The 18,907-nt window shown below is 50.0% G+C and overlaps 1 protein-coding gene across 9 annotated transcripts in view; it reads right to left on the reverse strand.

Moving 5' to 3' along the window:
* Positions 1-18,907, reverse strand: part of CACNA1B (calcium voltage-gated channel subunit alpha1 B) — a 205,670-nt gene that overhangs the window by 91,411 nt on the left and 95,352 nt on the right. For all 9 annotated transcript variants that reach the window (XM_043917715.1, XM_043917716.1, XM_043917713.1 and 6 more), the window contains 5 exons: positions 16,724-16,836; positions 14,335-14,466; positions 14,083-14,155; positions 1,905-2,022; positions 1,002-1,069 (listed from right to left, as the gene is read on the reverse strand). In XM_043917715.1, the coding sequence (XP_043773650.1) occupies positions 1,002-1,069; positions 1,905-2,022; positions 14,083-14,155; positions 14,335-14,466; positions 16,724-16,836 (504 nt within the window). The remainder of the gene's footprint in view (positions 1-1,001; positions 1,070-1,904; positions 2,023-14,082; positions 14,156-14,334; positions 14,467-16,723; positions 16,837-18,907) is intronic.

Below are 18,907 nucleotides of genomic sequence, written 5' to 3' on the forward strand. Positions count from 1 at the left end.
CACAGACAGCACGTGCGTGCCTGTGAGGGTCAGAGCGTCCTCAGGCCTCCGGTCCACAGCCCCTCCGGGCCAGCAGCCAGGCTTGTCAAAGCGCCAGCCCAAGGCTGAAACGGCGGGCGGCCTGCACCGTCCGGGACAGACGGCATGAGAGTAACCCGGCAGGGGGCTGCGTCATCTGGAGGGACGCCACGGGGAGACATGTGTGATCACATCCCCCACAGGCTCAGGGATGCGAGATGACTATCAGCTGGCTCCCGCAGGGCACAGCCTTGACAGAAAGCCATCCCGCTGGGTGTGGACGTGCTGGGAACAGACACCAGCTGCTCCTCCAGCCACCAGCCTGGCCCAGAATCCAAGGGCAGCACCACACAAGAGCCACTCGAGCTCAGCCATCCACACAGGAAACCAAACGCACGGGCCCCCTCACCTCCCAGAGAGGATCACAGGGTCCCCTCACCATCTGGGGATGAACATAGGGGACCCTCCCCTCCCGGGGATGACCACAGGCTGTCCTCACCACCCAGAGATGACCACAGGGTCCCCTCACTGCCCTTTAGGGTGTTCAGACCAGATGTCCCCTAGGGCCCACCTCATGATGGCTCTCACTCTGAGAGGACACGGCCCCCACTTCACACACTGAAGCCACAGTGCCCTTCAATCCTGAGACCAGGGCAGCCCGCATCCCCATCATCCAGGTCTGCCTGTGGGTTGCATCTCCTGTGGGCCACCTCCTGCTCCCACACCACTTCCTGTTTTTCTGGTCATCCTTCCCAGGTTTTGACCTACCAGAAGTGGCCCTCACGGTCACCCCCCTTCCTGGCATGGTGCCCCCTGCCTCTTCAGTGCCCCCACACCCCTGCATGTCCAGGACTTGAGGAGAGCCCCTGGACAGCGGCCACACATTCCTAAAGCAGGACCTGGCCCCCCTCACGACGTTGCAGCCTCTCCAGAGTGACGTGGATTGACCCCCATCCACCCATCCCTGGGCTGCAGGTGCGTACCTTGGTCAGCTCCTGAGCATTGGCGAGGTTGTCCACGGCGATGGCCAGGAAGACGTTCAGCAGGGTGTCTGGTGGCTCCAGCTAAGGAAGGACGTCTATGCCCCAGCCTCCCCAGGGTCAGGCCATGGCTCCCTCCATGCAACACAGGGGCCCATCTCCCCAGGTCCTGGCCAGCCTTGCCTCCTTCCTTGGTGTCCCCCGATCCCCCAACCCTCCAGCCATGTAAGCCCCCATCAGACACAGCCCAGCCCAGCTGCTAGGCGGCGGCCCCCTAGCCTCCTTGATGCAAATCTCTGGGTAGGTGACCTTGTAGCTCGGGCCCCCCTGTCAGGCAAGGAGGTATTAATACCCTGGAACTCAGGGGGAAACACACCCCAGGGTTCCGCCTCATGGACCAACCTATGCAGGGCTGCAGCAGGCCCATGAGACAGCACACTGAGGTCAGCTGCTGCTTCCTGGCATTGACCACAGCTGTGGGTGACCCAGAAGCCTCGCCACGCCCAGAGAGCAGGATGAAGGTCATGCCCCTTGGGGTCCAGTCACAGGGAAACACTCCAGTCAGGCAGGATGGGGGCACCCGCTGCAGAGCCTCCCCAGCTGGGCTTGCCCTGACCCTGCAGAACCCCCACCCGACTCCAGACACAAGCCTGAGGAGCGTCCGCCACACAAGACCTTGCCTTGTGCTTCCCTGCAGATTCATTTCTACCAGGGAGAGGTTTTTTAAAAGCTTGGTGCCAAGACCTAATTATTAATTTAAATTAAAGTGAAAACAAAACAAACAGCTGCCCTCAGGCTCAAAGCCCAAGTCTTTCCCCAAGTCCTCCCTTCCTACCCCACCGTGGTGGGGGAGGAGGAGAGGGACCCAGGAGGCACCTACCCCCTCACCCAGCCCACAGAGGATACAGTTCCCAAACAGCGTCAGGACAATGAAGTACACGGACGAGAACATGCCTTTGCTAACTCCACCTTGCGATTCGATCCCGTGGTACATCACCGCGTTCCAGTCCTCCCCGGTCAAGATCTGCAGAGGAAGGCAGGGAGAGCACCCAGGCACGTCCACAGCCACCGGCGCCCACACGCATGCCCAGGGAGAGACGGCTGAGCCCAGGGCACACGCGTGTGCACACACAGGTTCTTGGATGACACTCAAGGTAGCCCAGGGGCCTCCAAAGAAACTTCCAGAAGGGCCGTTATGGCTGCTGGGCTGAGTCTCCGCCCAGAATGGAAAGGGAGCTCTCTGGAGAGAAGGCGAGCAAGGGCGAGGAGACCTGCCCTGGGCTGCATGGGGTCCGCCCGGTGGGCTTCCCGTGTCCCCAGCTGCCAGGCCACTGCTGCACAGGTGAGGAGCCCAGGGCTCAGGGGCGGCGTGAGCTCTCAAGGCCAGACAGCAGCTGCGGCCTCTGACCCTCCCAGCAGCCACCTCCCTCAGTCCAGTGGGTCCAGGCTATGAAGGCAGCTACACGCAATCCTTGCCCCATCAGGAAACAGGTCTCGTTTTCAATTGTATTTTGGAAAAGTGCAAGGGGATAAGATAACAGACTTTCATGCGTCCACCACTCAAGATGGAGACTGCTGACAGTTTGTCATATTTGCATCAGGTCCCACCACCCATGATGACCCTTGACAGGCAACCACAATCACGAATCTGGGGTGCATTCCCATCTACACAACACACATGTACACACACAAAATATACCATGTGTGCTCTAAACATGCAGAGAACAGTGTCAGACTACATACACCATCCTGTTCATTTACTGTTGCATCCTTGAAGTTGACCCATGTGGACACTTAAGCCCACTGTTCTGGGAAAGTGCCGCATAGGGCCCTTCCACACGTTCACCCATCTTCCTGACTGGCACTTTGAGGTTTTGCCAGTGTGCCCCACTGTGTACATGAAGTTTGTATAGAACTAGGCCTGCTGGATCATAGGTTCTGCACACTCTTGACTTAACTAAATGTTTCCAAAGCGCTTATCCCAAATTACTGTCCCATCAACAACTCAGGCTGTGTCTTCCTCACACCCTCGTCCTAAACTGAGCACCGTCACACCCTTTGATAGCCCCCAGCCTGCAGGGTGAAGAGGCAGCCAGTCAGGTGGGACCTCTGCTCACATCTCCTTTCTGTGGCCCTTTCAACTCTTCGGCTTGTATTTCTCGTGACTCATCTTTTCTTACTGACTTCCATATGTATATTCTTTTTTTTCCAATTAAAATAAATAAATTAATTTAAAAAAGAAATAAAGTGAGTCTTGTGTATACTAGTCCTCTATCTCCAATGTCTGCTGGAGAAATCTGCTTGTGTCCTTTTGCTTTTAACTAATTTGTTGAATTATTAAAAAGTTTAATGAAGTCAAATATATCACTCTTTCCCTTATGGTTTCTGCTTTTTGCCTCTTAAGAAGTCCCTCTCCATCCCAAGGTCATGACGAATTTTCCTACATTTTCTTTGAATCATTTTAAAATTTGGTTTTTAGATCTCTAATCCAACTGGAGTTTTTGTTGGAGTGGTTACATTCTGGCTACCATGGGGATGAAGATCGACTTTTCTCCCACACAGAAGGCTCGTTTTTTGACCATTCCACCCCTACCGCCCACCCCACCCATCCCCCATTGATTTAAACACCGTCTTTTTAATATGACCAACTTCCTACAAAAGCCTGGGCATGTTTCTGGGCTTCCTAGTCTGTTCTCTGATACTTTGTCTTTAGACGTTAAAATCTTCATTATGGTAGCTCTATAGTAAGTCTTGATACACAGTGGGGCAAATCACTCCACCTTGAATTGTCTTTGCTATTCTTGGATATTTACTGTCCCATAGAATCAACATGCTGAATTCCAAGAGAAGTCCTGTTGGGATTTGAATCACTGATTAAATTAGGGAGAACTGATCCCTTTACAACAGTGAGGCTTCCCATTTAAAAACATTTGTTTTCAGTTCTTCAGCTCTTTTAATAACACGTTATAATTTCACATGTAAAAGTCTTGCATATTTCTTGTGGATTTATTTCTGGGTAACTCATAGCTTTTATAACTACTGTAAGTGAAATCTTTCATTTTAATTGAATATTCTAATTTAGTGATACAGGTATATAGAAAAGCTCTATCTTTTGAATGCTCCTCTTGTGTTCAGCAGCACTGGTGAATTCCTTTATTATTTCTAACTGATTCTCTGGGTTTCTATGTAATCACATCATTTGTCTATTCCTTTCCAGTCCTCCTACCTCTTCCTTTTTCTTATTACATTGACTTCAACTGCCTGAATACTAGCTACCCTTGGTTTTTCTTTAGTCATAATGCTTTCAACCGGTATTAGTCTGAGTTCTCCAGAGAATCAGAAGCAATAGGAGATGTCTGGGTATACCTTATCTTGTGATTATGGAGAGTAAGTCCCAAGACCCACAGCTGACTGGGAGAGATGACAGTGTAAGTTTCAGCCCAAATCTGAGTCCAAGGGCAAGAGAAACTGAATGCCCCAGCTCAAACATATTTGGGCAGCAAGAATGGACTCTCCCTCACTCAGCCCTTTGCTCTACTCAAGCCTTCAGTGGACTAGACGAAGCCCCCACATCTGCTTTCTCAGTCCTCCAATTCAAATGTTCCTGTCATCCAGAAACACCGTCATAGACACACCCAGAAATAGTGTTCAATCTAGGCACCCCATGGTCCAGTCAAGTTGCACATGAAATTCACCATCAACAATCTTTTATCTGCAATGTTTGCTATGGTCGTTCTAAAATAACAGTTTTATTTAGATATAGTTCATTCAGTCACTCAGTCGTGTCCAATTCTTTGCGACCCCTTGAACTGCAGCATGCCTGTCCATCACCAACTCCTGGAGCTCGCTCAAATTCATGTCCATCGAGTCGGTGATGCCATCCAACCATCTCATACAGGTATCCCCTTCTCCTCCTGCCTTCAACCTTTCCCAGTACAAGGGTCTTTTCCAACGAGTCACTTCTTCACATCAGGTGGCCAATGTATTGGAGCTTCAGCTTCAGTCCTTCCAATGAATATTCAGGACTGATTTCCTTTAGGATGGACTCGTTGGATCTCCTTGCAGTCCAAGGGACTCTCAAGAGTCTTCTCCAACACCACAGTTCAAAAGCATCAATTCTTCAGCACTCAGCCTTCTTTATGGTCCAACTCTCATATCCATACAGAACTACTGGAAAAACCATAGCTTTGACTAGAAGGACCTTTGTCAGCAAGGTAATATCTCTGCTTTTTAATATGCTATCTAGGTTGGTCATAGCTTTTCTTCCAAGGAGTAAGCGTCTTTTAATTTCATGACTTTAGTCACAATCTGCAGTGATTTTGGAACACAAGAAAATAAAGTCTGTCACTGTTGCCATTGTTTCCCCATCTGTTTGCCATGAAGTGATGGGACTGGATGCCATGATCTTTGTTTTTTGAATGTTGAGTTTTAAGTCAACTTTTTCACCCTCCTCTTTCACTTTTATCAAGAGGCTCTTTAGTGCCTCTTTGCTTTCTGCCATAAGGATGGTGTCATCTGCATATCTGAGGTTATTGATATTTTTCCCAGCAAACTTGATTCCAGCTGGTGCTTCATCCAGCCCAGCATTTCCCATGATATGCTCTGCATATAAGTTAAATAAGCAGGGTGACAATATACAGCCTTGATGTACTTCTTTCCCAATTTGGAACCAGTCCGTTGTTCCATTTCCATTTCCAACTGTTGCTCCTTGACCTGCATACAGATTTCTCAGGAGACAGGTAAGCTGATCTGGTATTCCCATCTCTTGAAGAATGTTCCACAGTGTCTTGTGATCCACACAGTCAAAGGCTTTGGTGTAGTCAAGAAAGCAGATGTTTTTCTGGAATTCTGCTTTTTCGATGCTCCAACGGATGTTGGCAATATGATCTCTGGTTCCTCTGCCTTTTCTAAATCCAGCTTGAACATCTGGAGGTTCACGGTTCACATATTATTGAAGCCTCGCTTGGAGAATTTTGAGCATTACTGTGCTAATGTGTGAGATGAGTGCAATTGTGTGGTAGTTAGAACATTCTTTGGCATTGCCTTTCTTTGGGATTGGAATGAAAACTGACCTTTTTCAGTCCAGTGGACACTGCTGAGTTTTCCAAATTTGCTGGCATATTGAGTGCAGCACTTTAACAGCATCATCTCTTAGGACTTGGAATAGTTCAGGTGGAATTCTATCACTTCCACCAGCTTTGTTCATGTGATTCTTCCTAAGGCCCACTTGACTTTGGACTCCAGGATGTCTGGCTCTACGTGAGTGATCACACCATCGTGGTTATCTGGGTCATGAGGATCTTTTTTATATAGTTCTTCTGTGTATTCCTACCACTCTTCTTAATATCTTCTGCTTCTATTAGGTCCATACCATTTCTGTCCTCTATTGTGCCTATCTTTGAAATGTTCCCTTGGTATCTCTAATTTTCTTGAAGAGACCTCTGGTCTTTCCCATTCTATGTTTTCCTCTATTTCTTTGCATTGATCACTGAGGAAGGCTTTCTTATTTCTCCTTGCTTTTCTTTGGAACTCTGCATTCAGATGAATATATCTTTCCTTTTCCCTTTTGCCTTTCACTTCTCTTCCTTTCTCAGTTATTTGTAAGGCCTCCTCAGACAACCATTTTGCCTTTTTGCATTTCTTTTTCTTGGGGATGGTCTTGATCATGGACAGCCTCCTGTACAATGTCACGAACCTCTGTCCAAGGTTCTTCAGGCACTCTGTCTATCAGATTTAATCCCTTGAATCTGTTTGTCACTTCCACTTTGATTTAGGTCATACCTGAATGGTCTAGTGGCTTTCCCTACTTTCTTCAATTTAGGTCTTCATTTGGCAATAAGGAGTTCATGATGTGAGCCACAGTCATCTCCCAGTCTTGTTTTTGCTGACTGTATAAAGCTTCTCCATCTTCGGGTGCAAAGGATATAATCAATCTGATTTCAGTGTTGGCCATCTGGTGATGTCCATGTGTGGAGTCATCTCTTGTGTTGTTGGAAGAGGGTGTTTGCTGTGACCAGTGTGTTCTCTTGGCAAAACTCTGTTAGCCTTTGTCTTGCTTCATGTTGTACTCCAAGGCCAAACTTGCCTGTTACTCCAGGTATCTCTTGACTTCCTACTTTTGCATTCCAGTCCCCTATGATGAAAAGGACATCTTTTATTGGTGTTAATTCTAAAAGGTCTTGTAGGTCATCATAGAAATGTTCAACTTCAGCTTCTTCGGCATTAGAGATTGGGCATAGATTTGGATTACTGTGATATTGAATGGTTTGCCTTGGAAACGAACAGAGATCATTCTGGCATTTTTGAGATAGCACCCAAGTACTGCATTTTGGACTCTTTTGTTGACTGTGAGGGCTATTTCATTTCTTCTAAGGTATTCTTAGAAGAAATTAAGAGATATAGTTAACATACCATATAAATCAGTCATTTAAAGTGTACAGTTCAATGGTTTTTAGTACATTCACACATATATGCAACCACTACCACAGTCAATTTTAGAACATTTCTATCCCTTCAAAAAGGAAGCTCATCCATATTAGCTATCCCACCTAGCTGTGGGTTTGTTTTAGGTTGCTTTCTTGTTTTTGAGTCCTTAGTATTTTAAGTTCTTTGTATAACATGTTTTTCATCATAATGTCGATGTTTTATCTTTCTATATCTATTGATATGCTTATTTTTCTCTTTAACATGTAGAGATCAGGAAATTACATTGACAAATTATTATATTACTGAGATAAGTGCAGTTTAACTCTGAGGTTCTACTTTATACAGAATTGGATTTGATTCTTGAGAACTTTATTTCGGACTACTTGCGTCTACCTTCACTGAGCCAACAGTGCCTGCTGTGTGCCAGGCAGCCTCCAGGCCTTATGTTCCTCAGTGGACAAAACAAAGCCCCTGCCTCACAGAGCGATGGGGGGAGAGAACTCGGAAGTGAAGCCAGGAGGCTCAGATGCACTCTGACCTTCTGATCAATCACTGTCCTGACACAGGCCCCCAGGACACCTGTCACACACTCAAGACACTTTGAGACACCAACCCAGAAACGCCTGGTGGTGCCATCCCTGAAGGATACACATCTGTACACAGCTGTGGCCCTCAGAGGGCTGCAGTTCAATGGGTGGCAAAGAGTCAGACATGACTGAACGCCCATGCACTTACTGATAATGAACTTTTTATGATTTTGTTATCTTAGTATGTCAGTTTTCTGTTTCACTAACATCTGCTCTTAGCATAATTTTTTTCCTGCTTTCAGTTTCTCTTTGGTTTACTCTATTATTCCTTTTTTTTTTCTTAATTTTTAAGATGAGTATTTAACATATTTATTTTCAGCCATTCTCTTTAGTCATTTTCTTATTTTGATACTTGCTTCTAAGATTCTAAATTTTTTTCTAAGCATTGCTTCAAACTCATCCTGTAAGTTTTGCTAATTATTATTTAGTTCTAAGCATTCTGTAGTATCCACTGTGATGTCTTCTTCAACACAATCCCTCAGCTTTCAAACATGGGGACGATTTTATGTGATTGTTCATTGGTGGTTTCTATTTATTTAAGTAACGCCAAGGATGTGCTCTGGGACTTCTCTGGTGGTCCAGTGGTTAAGTTGCCGTGTCCCAGTGCAGGGGGTGCAGATTCAATCCCTGGACAGGGAAATAAGGTCCCACATGTCACAGAGTGTGACCAAATTGTAAACAAATAAGTAAAACCTGCTTTTTATAAAAAGCATGTTCACTGCAGGAGAGCAGTTCTTTAATACTTGTAGGGATTTCCTGAGTGACTTAACAAGTGGTCAGTCTCTGCAGAAGTTCTCTGTGCCCCCAAATGAGTGTTTTATCCACTATCAGTTGTGCAAGTTCTTGTATGCATCAGCTGATTCCTGATCCTTTCTAATCTTTTATCAGCTTCATCCTTCAGTTTGCTGGAAATATATATCCCTGAAAAGAGAGTGGACTTTTTATTTCTCTTTGTAATTCTGTCAGTTTTTGCTCTGGGGGGCCGTGTTCTTACACTGCATCTTCCCTTTATTGTTATGGAATGTAGTTTCTTCTTTTCACTAAAGTTTTTTTCTCACCTTCTATTTTGGCTGATGTTACTATTACACCAGATTTCTCTTGGTTAATGTTAACTTAGTTTATCTTTTTGTATTCATTTAATTTTAAACTATTATTTCAAACATTCAGAATGGTACAATGAATAATATTTAAAGCTCTGTGTACCTACTCCCAGCTTAAGAAATAAAACATTAAAATGTAGCTGAAGGGGAAGGGGATTCAAGAGGGAGGGGACATTATGTACACTAATGGCTAATTCATGCTGAGGTATGGCAGAAATCAAACCAATATTGTAAAGCAATTAGCCTTCAATTAAAAATAAATAAATTTTTAAAAATACAAAAAAAGTTAAAAAAAATAAAAGCATTCAACATTTGCTTTGCATTATCTCATGGCTAACAGAAATGTATAAGGTAATATGGAAAAAAATAAAATAAGCTAATGTAAAAAAAAAAAATGTACCAGGAAGGTCCTTGAGTAGAAATCCCCAGTCTCATTCCTCCTCTCCCCACACCCACCTAGCCCTGACTTTGGTGTTACTCATTCCCATGCAGGTTTTTATAGTTCTACTTGTATATATACCATAAACAATATTGTTACACAGTATGTTTGGAAACAGGATGTTTCCATTCTTATTTAAATAGTATCATATGCTAAACCATAATGGAAAAGAATGGAAAAAAGAATATATATAAATATATATGTATATGTATAACTGAGTCACTTTGCTTTACAGCAGAAATTAACATAACACTGTAAATCAACTCTACTTAAATTTTTAAAGTTAATTAAATAGTATCATATGATTTGCATTATTCTGAATCTTGCTTTTTTTAGATTAACATTGCTTCTGATCCATGTTAATATAGTTAATTCCAGGTCATTCATTCATGGTCCTGCTGCCCAGACAGAATACACTCTTCTTATCACTCTCCTGAGGATGAACAATGAAGAGGTCTCCAGGGTTTCGCTACCATGTGTGATGCCGCCTCCATGGTCTCACAGGTGTCTGTGCATTTGGCCAGGGACCTTCCAGGGCATGCACCCACAACAGGAACGACTTTCATGTGAGTGACAGTGGGTTAGATACTGTGACATTAGTTTCCAAAGTGGTTCTTATCAACCCACCAATACCACAAGGGAATCCTCATTTCTCCACATCCTCTCTAAAACTTGGGGCTTCCCTTGTGGCTCAGCTGGTAAAGAATCTGCCTGCAATGTGGGAGACCTGGGTTCGATCCCTGGGTTGGGAAGATGCCCTGGAGAAGGAAAAGGCTACCCACACCAGTATTCTGGCCTGGAGAATTCTATGGACTGTATAGTTCATGGGGGTTACAAAGAGTTGGACACGACTGAGTGATCTTTCACTTTCACTTTCTCTAAAACTTGAGACTGTTAGGTTTCTTAATTTCAGCTAACCTGAGAGATGGGTTTAATTTGCATTTCCCTGACTACGAGTAACAGATGATGGTTTATACAGGTCTGCTCTTCAGCCCACTTTCTTATCCTGAGTTCCTTGTTACACACTTTGTCCTTTCCTGCTGCATCTTCCTGCTGCTGTTTTCCCTTTTTGATTTGTGGAAGTTTTTATTTATTCTGATTGCTCTGCTCAGTTGTTCAATCATGTCTGACTTTTTGCAGCCCCATGGACTGTAGCCCACCACACTCCTCTGCCCATGGAATTTTCCAGCAAGAATATTGAAGCGGGTTGTCGTTTCCTACTCCAGGAGATCTTCCCAACCCGCAGATCGAAACTGTGTCTCTTGAGTCTCCTGCATTGGCAGGTGGATTTTTTACCACTAGCGCCACCTGGGACGCCCTCGTTCTGGTTGCTATTTATTCTGGTCGCTGTTTATTGGCTGATGCTGTGGAAACGTCTGCTCCAGCCTATGACTCATTTGACACTCTATGGTGATTTTTGGATGCAGAAATTTGTATTTCAATAGCCAAATTTGCCAAACGTTTCATTTATGATCTGTGCATTTTTATCTCTTCCTTAAGAAGGCCTTCAGTTAGTAACAGTACTCTCCTGTATGTTCTAAAATTTGAAATTTGCTTTTCACATTCATGTCTTAATTCATCTGAGCCGATTTTCAAATCTGCTACGAGGTGGAAATCCAACTTCCTTTTTTTCTCTATGGATAACCAAACTATCCCACACCATCTGCAGTGACAACACAAGTGTTCTGAGTACATAAATATTTCATCTGTGAATAATGACATTTTTCTTTCTTCCTTGGCAATCCTGAGAAATTTTATTTCATCTTTTTCTTATTCTACTGCACCAAGACCACTGATACTGGCATAGTCTGCTAAGAGCTTCTGTCTGGAAGAGTGCTGGGTTTTATCAAACACACACAGAGTACAGGGTGTGATGCACCCCCACACACTCATCACCCAGCTTCCACAATTAACACAGTTGCTCATCTCATTCCGTCTGCTTCTCACTCTGGTGCTTGGTTGTGCTTTTGCTGGAGCTCAGATGCTCTCTCTGACGGCACACTCTGGAGCTCAGATGCTCTCTCTGACGGCACACTCTGGAGCTCAGATGCTCTCTCTGACGGCACACTCTGGAGCTCAGATGCTCTCTCTGACGGCACACTCTGGAGCTCAGATGCTCTCTCTGACGGCACACTCTGGAGCTCAGATGCTCTCTCTGACGGCACACTCTGGAGCTCAGATGCTCTCTCTGACGGCACACTCTGGAGCTCAGATGCTCTCTCTGACGGCACACTCTGGAGCTCAGATGCTCTCTCTGACGGCACACTCTTTTCCTTCTTCAGTCTGTTAAGATGGTGAGTTACAGTAATAGACTTTCTAATGTTAAGTCATCTTGCATTTCTAGGGTAAATTTTGCATTTCTAGGGTAAATTCAAGTTGATCATAAAGATGATCTTTAAGTACATCCAGGTTGGATTGGTTCTTATTTCCCTGAGGATGTCTTGTCTCTCTGTGTGTGATGCTAATATATATTTTTCTTCTCTCATATTGTCTTTATATGGCATTTTCATATCAAAATTAGCCCAGTTTCATAAAGAGTGGGTATTTCCTTTTTATCTTCTCTGGAGTCATCTGTGTAAAATTGGAGTAACTGTTCTTAAACAGTTGGCAGAATTCAGTTGTTAAACTGTCAGCGTGGTGGCCAGGATAGGTAGATTTTTAAATTACTATTCATAAATTATTCCATTTATGAAACTGTCTGGGTTTTCTGCTTCTCCCCGGGTTACTGCATTCCCCCGCCTCCGCTGCCCTAGATGCACCTGCATCACGCCTGCAGTGCTTTCCCCCCGGCGTCTGCATCTGGATGTGTCTCCTCCACCTCAGATCGTGCGCTCTTCCAGAACAACAGAGACTGTCCTCCAATATTTCAGTTACTTTTCCCCAACCTTCTGCCATCAGACTTGCATTCTTCACAGGAAATCCTTCTTTCTACAACAGATTTTAAGATTTTTTCTTTACTGGGCAGTGTCCAGGTCTCAGCTCTTTCTGGAAGGTTGCTGGCACCTTCTCTGCACCTCTGAGCCACAGTGGGCTCAGGTCCTCCGTGCCTGCCAGCTCCCCAGTTCTCACGAGGACCACAGCAGTGTACGATTCACCCTCTATTTGTTTATTTAGATAGCTATATTTTTACTTCCAGGATTGTTAGTTATTTGTCATATTAACCTGATATTCTTGGTTCTGAGGTGCCTCTCTTCCTGTAACCTTTAGCCATCTGAGGGTTGAAGGCAGCTGCATTCGTCTGCTATTTCCATGTCTTAGGAGCGGCTCCCCTCCACCTGTGGGCATGGTCGGCGCTCTTCCACAGGGGCAGCCTCACTGGGAGCGGAGTTCAAGCTGTCCTCCTGCTCCACCCCACCCCGTCACATGCCTCCCTCTCCAACACCATTCAGAAGCAGGGGCTCCACCCTGGGCTCTCAGGCCATTGGCCCAGTGTCATCCTGAGGGTGTTATGTGCCTGTCCCTGGCGATCTGCTCAGCCTCCTCCAGCCTTGACTACCCTCTCAGCCTCCTTAAAAGACCAGACACTGCTCTGCGTCACCCGTGGATGCCTTGACAAAGACGGTAAGAAGGGCAGTGCGCTCACCGGCACGCCAAACCTTTGAGCTCAGAGGAGGAGAAGCCATAGGACTCGAGATGGGGTCAGATGGGAAGCGGGCAGTGACAGTGCAGGGTCTGGAGTCCGGTCAGGCCGGGAGAGGACGACCCTCTGGAAGGAGAGGGCTCTACCCACTGTCCCTGGGGGTGGAGAAGCTGCAGGGCTCCCCCAGACCGGGAGGGCTCAGGGGGTGAAATGACCAGACTGAGTCACTCCGTCAGCAAGTGGTTCAAAAGGTCGGCTGGGAAGTCCCCTTCTTTTGAGAGAGGGGCCCCAAGGTCCCCGCTCCTCATACTCGTCGTAGCTCCAGCAGTAGCTGAGGGTAGGCAGGACCCTGGCCAGAGTGCCTGTGGTGTGGGGGCTTCTCTAAGTTCCATCATGGACGCCCACCCCCACCCTCATCCTGCCTGGTCTCAGACGTGGCCAAGGGTACTGTGTGGGACAGAGATGTTTGCCTTATCACATGGGGGAGACCCGTCGTGGAGGTGCAAACCATAGCTCTGTGATGGGGAGAGAGCTCAACCAACAGAGTTCTCAGGAGGGAACACAGATGCCACCACGAATGGGGCCCTGACCTACATGCCCCCAGGGGCTGCGGGGAGCATGTGTCCAGATACAAGGAGAGCCAAGGGGCTGCTCGGCCAAGCCCCTGGAGGGAGAAGCCTGGGGACAGCTTTCCGCTGTATTTGCAAAGGACAAAGACAGCTGTAATCAGTTCCAGGTATCCGGCAGAGAGCTAATCGACAACTAAAGCCAGGGTTTCCCGGGGCATCCACCTGCCCCTGGCAGGCTCCCAAGCCGGGTCCCAGCCGGGGCCTGACATCAGAGGCCCACTGTGCCTGTGTCCTCACGGGCACTGAGGGGCTGACGGCAGGCTGCCTCCCCTGCACCCACAAAGCCCCGCAGCCACGACTTAGTCCAGAGCCGGGAGCCTTACCTGGAAGACAGTGAGGATGGCAGCAGGGAAGGTGTCAAAGTTGGTTGTCGGAGTCTCATCCTGGAAGTTGAACCTGAGAAGAACAAGGGTCTTGGACAGACAGAGGCAGGTCCACTGGGCCCAGGAAGGCTGGCATCTGGAGGCTGTGTCTGGGCCAGCAGCCCTTCTTAGGGCCTTTGTGGGGGAAGCAGAGTGGGAGCCCAGCAGTACTGTCCCCTGAGCCCTGCCCCTAGGGGGCCCAGCCTCACTTACTGCCCCCCGAAGAGCTGCATGCCCAGCAGAGCGAAGACCACGATGAAGAGGAAGAGCAGGAAGAGCAGGCTGATGATGGACTTCATGGAGTTGAGCAGGGACACCACCAGGTTCCGCAGGGAGCTCCAGTACCTGTGGGGAGGCCTGGTCTGAGTGCGCCAGGACACCGGGACCCCGAGGGCCACGCCTGTGGCTTCCGGCACCTCCCGCCCTGAGGGCCCCACACGCACTTTCTCCAGGGGCCCACACCCCATCTGCACTGCAGCCCACCACCCGGCCCAGGGTGACGGCAGAGACTGCGCATTCAGAGCTGGGCTCATGCGCACCTTCCACACCGGCTCTCTGGTCTCCCTCCCCTGCGGCTACACCTGCCTGCATCCCTCAGCTCCCCTAGGCCAGCACGCGGGAAGTGAGGGCCACAGCTGCGTGTCCCAGCTGTGCAGGAGAAGGGGCCGCACTGGAGCGTCCATCAGCACCACCACCCTCAGCGAGCAGGTTCGCACGCAGAGTCTCAGCGAAGCAGGCCAGGCTTGGGTGCCCCCCAGGGCCCGAGCCACGTAGCTCGGAGCAGCCCTCCAGGCTCAACACCCCTCCAGCCCACCCCTCAAACACTCCTGGGGGCCAGAGACCACAACCCTCTCATTCAGCTGAACCCCTGTGCCTCACAGGCCCCCTTGCAGTCTGCGGATAAGTCTTGCTGCGGGCTTGCTAGGTAATGGGTCCCTCCAGCTCCAACCCCAGGAGAGCCCAAGCCCCAGGAGACACACCATGTGCCTCTCTGCCTTAGTACTTGCTGTCCTCCGCCCTGGACTAGGGAGAGGCCTGGGACATCCCTGAGCCCTCGTCCCCAAGGCTGTGTCACAGAGACCCACTACTCTCTTACTGGGTGCGTGAAAGTTAATGAGAGATGGGCTAGAAGACTCCAGAAAGCCTTCTCCTGATGGGCAGGGTCTAGGTCAGGACAAGAGCCACCCACTTCCAGGAGGAAATGGAGCTGCTAAGACGCCAGGCCCACAGCCAAGGTGCAGTAGCACCGCACCACCTCCTCCCGCGGAAGCAGCGGAGGACGCAGGGCGGGTGGTGGGAGCGCCCCGAAGCGTCTGTGGGCCACGCCAGACAGGAGTCCTATCCAAAGCTCCTCTGCGTTACACCATCCTGACTTTGAATGGCCTCAGGTGTGGATTTAAAACAGACTAGAAAAGATCTAGTCCAGCCTCCCCAGGAGGCTGAGGAAGTCACTGCAGGGGCTTGGAAGCAGGCCACCTGCATAGGCTCAGTCTGGACCATCCCACAGCCATCATGAGCTGGGCATGTGCAGCCACATGCTCCAGGCGTGCCGGGCTGGGAGCCTCAGAGCCTCAGGGTGGCTCGGGACCCACCGTGGAGTCGCTATGCCCACGGCCAGCAGGGTGAGGGCAGCCCTGCTGCCGCCGTGACAGCTGTGGCCAGGAGCAGCCCCCTCCCACCACCGCTCCGGCAGACAGGGGGAGGTTCAGCCCCCTCATGGGCAGAAGGGAGCAACCTTCCTCCAGGGCTGTGGAGCCAAGTGGGATGAACCTGAACACACAGTCAGGGCAGCGTTCTATCACTGAGGACGGCCGGCAGGGTCAGCCCTGAGTGGAAAAGGCAGGCCTGGGAGTTCAGGTCAGAAGGTCAGAGTCCCGCTGGGGCCAGGACAGGGGCTGCAAGGCAGGTAAGCAAACTTGGGGGCAGCAAGATAGGAAACCTCTATCTGATAACCTCTGTTTTCTCCATTAACTAGGGAACAGTCACCCTTCGAGGTTGAAAGATGGGCTTGTGGGTTTCAAGACAGGAGCCAGTGTGAAACTGTGGGGAACAAGCTAATGAGAAAACCAGAAATGCTGGGGCAGTGCTGAGGCTGAAAACAGCCCCGCGGATAGACGGGCCACCAGGGCCCAGACAAAATCGCGCTGGGCTACCAGCCTCACACTCGCTGCTTTGTGGTTGTTGTCTGTTTACCCAGTTAAAAGCCACAGGGAGAGACTCCAGACAGCTGAGCGCAAGACCCCTGCTGCACATCCGTGTGCTCCAGGGCTGGGGTCACAGGCAGCATGGGAACTGAGCCAACAAAGGTGCTGCTCCTGGGGGCGTGCTCCACCACCCCCAGGGCCCGAGGAGGAGGAACTCCTCCCACCGACCCCCGGAGGAACTCCCCCTCCAGCCCTTGAGCATGTGGATAAGGAACTCCGCCCCCCCAGCCCTGGAGGAACTCCTCTCCACCCCCGGAGCACAGGGGACCCCCTCCCCCCACCCCCAGAGCACAGGGAATCCTCTCCCCCCACTCCCGGAGCACAAGGAGGACAGTAATCCCCCCACCCCAGAGCACACGACAGGAACCACCGCCCCCACCAGCACACGGACGACATACTTTGTGACTTTGAAGATTCTCAGCAGCCGCAGCGCCCGCAGCACACTGATGCCGAAGGAGGTTCCTGGCTTGATGGCCGCCCAGACCACCTCAAAAATGCTCCCCACAATGACCTGCAACAGAGATGGGGTCGGCCCGGGCCAGGGCTGTGGCCACGTCTCTCCTGAAGCATCAGCCCTGGCTCCCCTGTCCAAAGCTCAAGCCAGATAAGTCAACATGAGGCAGGGGCCTCACATGGAGCTCCTGCAGCCTCTGGGAGCCACAGACAGTGCCTGTCCTTCTCCAGACATACCAGGAGGACACAGGACACAGAGCAGGTCTGGCCTGTGGGTTTCTGGGCAAATCTTAAAGACTCCTTGTGCAGTGCCTCCCCTGTGGTTTATCACAACCAGGTGACCCCTCTAGGCTAGCAAACTGCCTCAGACAGCCTTGACTATTAGGCTGTGTCCACGCAGACCAGCAGACTCAGCTTCCTTGTAACATCCCGTTTGGTCTTGTCCCCTCCGAGACGTTCCAGTTCATAACTGTATATTGTCTTCCCCCAAATACTAGGAGCCAGAAAGTGCCACCAAAGACAGACGGGGACTAGCCTGCCCTCTTGTTTCACCAAGGCTCATCCTGATCACTGACCACACTGGTGGACTTGTGGGCAAGAGGCCTGCCCCTGCTCCAGTCACTGCCATCATCAGTGTGTCTGGCGCGAGGGACTCGGAAAGGACAGAGCAGTGGGGCTGGAGCACAGCGGATCCCTCGCCACCGGTGCCCAGATGGAGCTCCCTCCCTGGCACTGCACCTTGCGGGGCACACCACAGTCAGCGTGAGTGCTGGGTGCTCTTCCTGTGTGTGGCTAATCCTTACTCCTGCTAACCTGGCTTCTGCAGCCGGTGTGGAGAACTCCCCTGCGAACATCAGTCTCCTGAATTCCACTTTGCTGTGTGGCTCACTCATCACCCAAGGTTTCAGTCACATCCACCCATTTTGTACCAACTGCCAACACGATCGGCCTGACATCAACATCCTCACCAAGCCTGACAAACAGTGACTGACCAGGGGCAGTGGCCTCTGCAGGCTAATGCTGGTCCATGCCCTGCATGCCCGCTGTGCCGGCTGCACCAGCTCCAAGTCACCCAAACGCACAGCCTTTCGCTGCCTGCCTCCCCAGCCTGGATACAGCACACCACTCAGAGGACTTCAGACCTGCCCACAGCTGCTGCGTCCACTTTGACCCTACAGAGCAGCAAACAGAATGAGCTTGTCATGTCTGCCCTTGGCACCCCAACCATCACCACCAATTCTTCTCAGCATCACACGTCCCCAGGGTTGAACGCTGTCATTTTCTAAATCTACTTTCTTCCCATTATCAGTCTCCCAACATATCTCCTATTTTCCATTAATCCTCAAAATTTGCTCACATTGGTTTATAATATAGGTGGCCTTTCAGATAGTCTCCAGTGATCCCACTGCCTGGGGTTCACCCCCTCGTCACCCAGTCCCCTGGAAGGTGGGTTGGACCTACTGAGCCACTTTCAGCAAACAGAACCCAACAAACGTGATGGGATGGCACCTCCGAGAGGACTTACAGGAAGACTGGGGCTTTGCCTTGGTGCCCTCAGCCCCCTGAGGACAGAGGGCAGCCTGACCAGAGGCCCACGCGACCAGCAGCCACCAGAGTGGGCCTGGAGAGTGCCTTCCTGAGGTCTGTCAGCAGCCACGAGCACAAGCTTGGAAGGCGCTCTCACGGAACCTCGTGAGGGGCCCAGTGAGCCACAGCCGGACTGCCAACCGCCAGAATGAGGACAGGCGCTGGCTGCTTTAAGCCACTAAACCCTGGGGTAAACTGACACCCAGAAAGGGAAGTCAACACCAACTCTGGCAGCAGGCGCACGGCGCTGCTGAACTAGAAACCCGACGTGGGAGTGGCTCAGGAGTCAGGGAGCAGCATGGAGCGAACGCCTTACCCACCCTGAACACATCCCTGCAAGGATTCTGGGCTCTGAAGACTCTGCAGGTCAGGTCTGCAGCAGGGTGAGGGGAGTCCTGGGAGACTACAGAGGGGAGCAGACAGAGAGCCCTGCGGGCCCCACGGCCACACGGACAGCAGGAAGCGTGCCTCCCGAGCTGGAGCTCTGGCCAGGACACGTCCATGCAGTGCGTGCTGCCACTGCCTGGCGTCTCTGCCGCCCC

The sequence above is a fragment of the Cervus elaphus genome, chromosome 11 (assembly GCF_910594005.1).
Source record: "Cervus elaphus chromosome 11, mCerEla1.1, whole genome shotgun sequence".
NCBI classification, from domain to species: domain Eukaryota; kingdom Metazoa; phylum Chordata; class Mammalia; order Artiodactyla; family Cervidae; genus Cervus; species Cervus elaphus.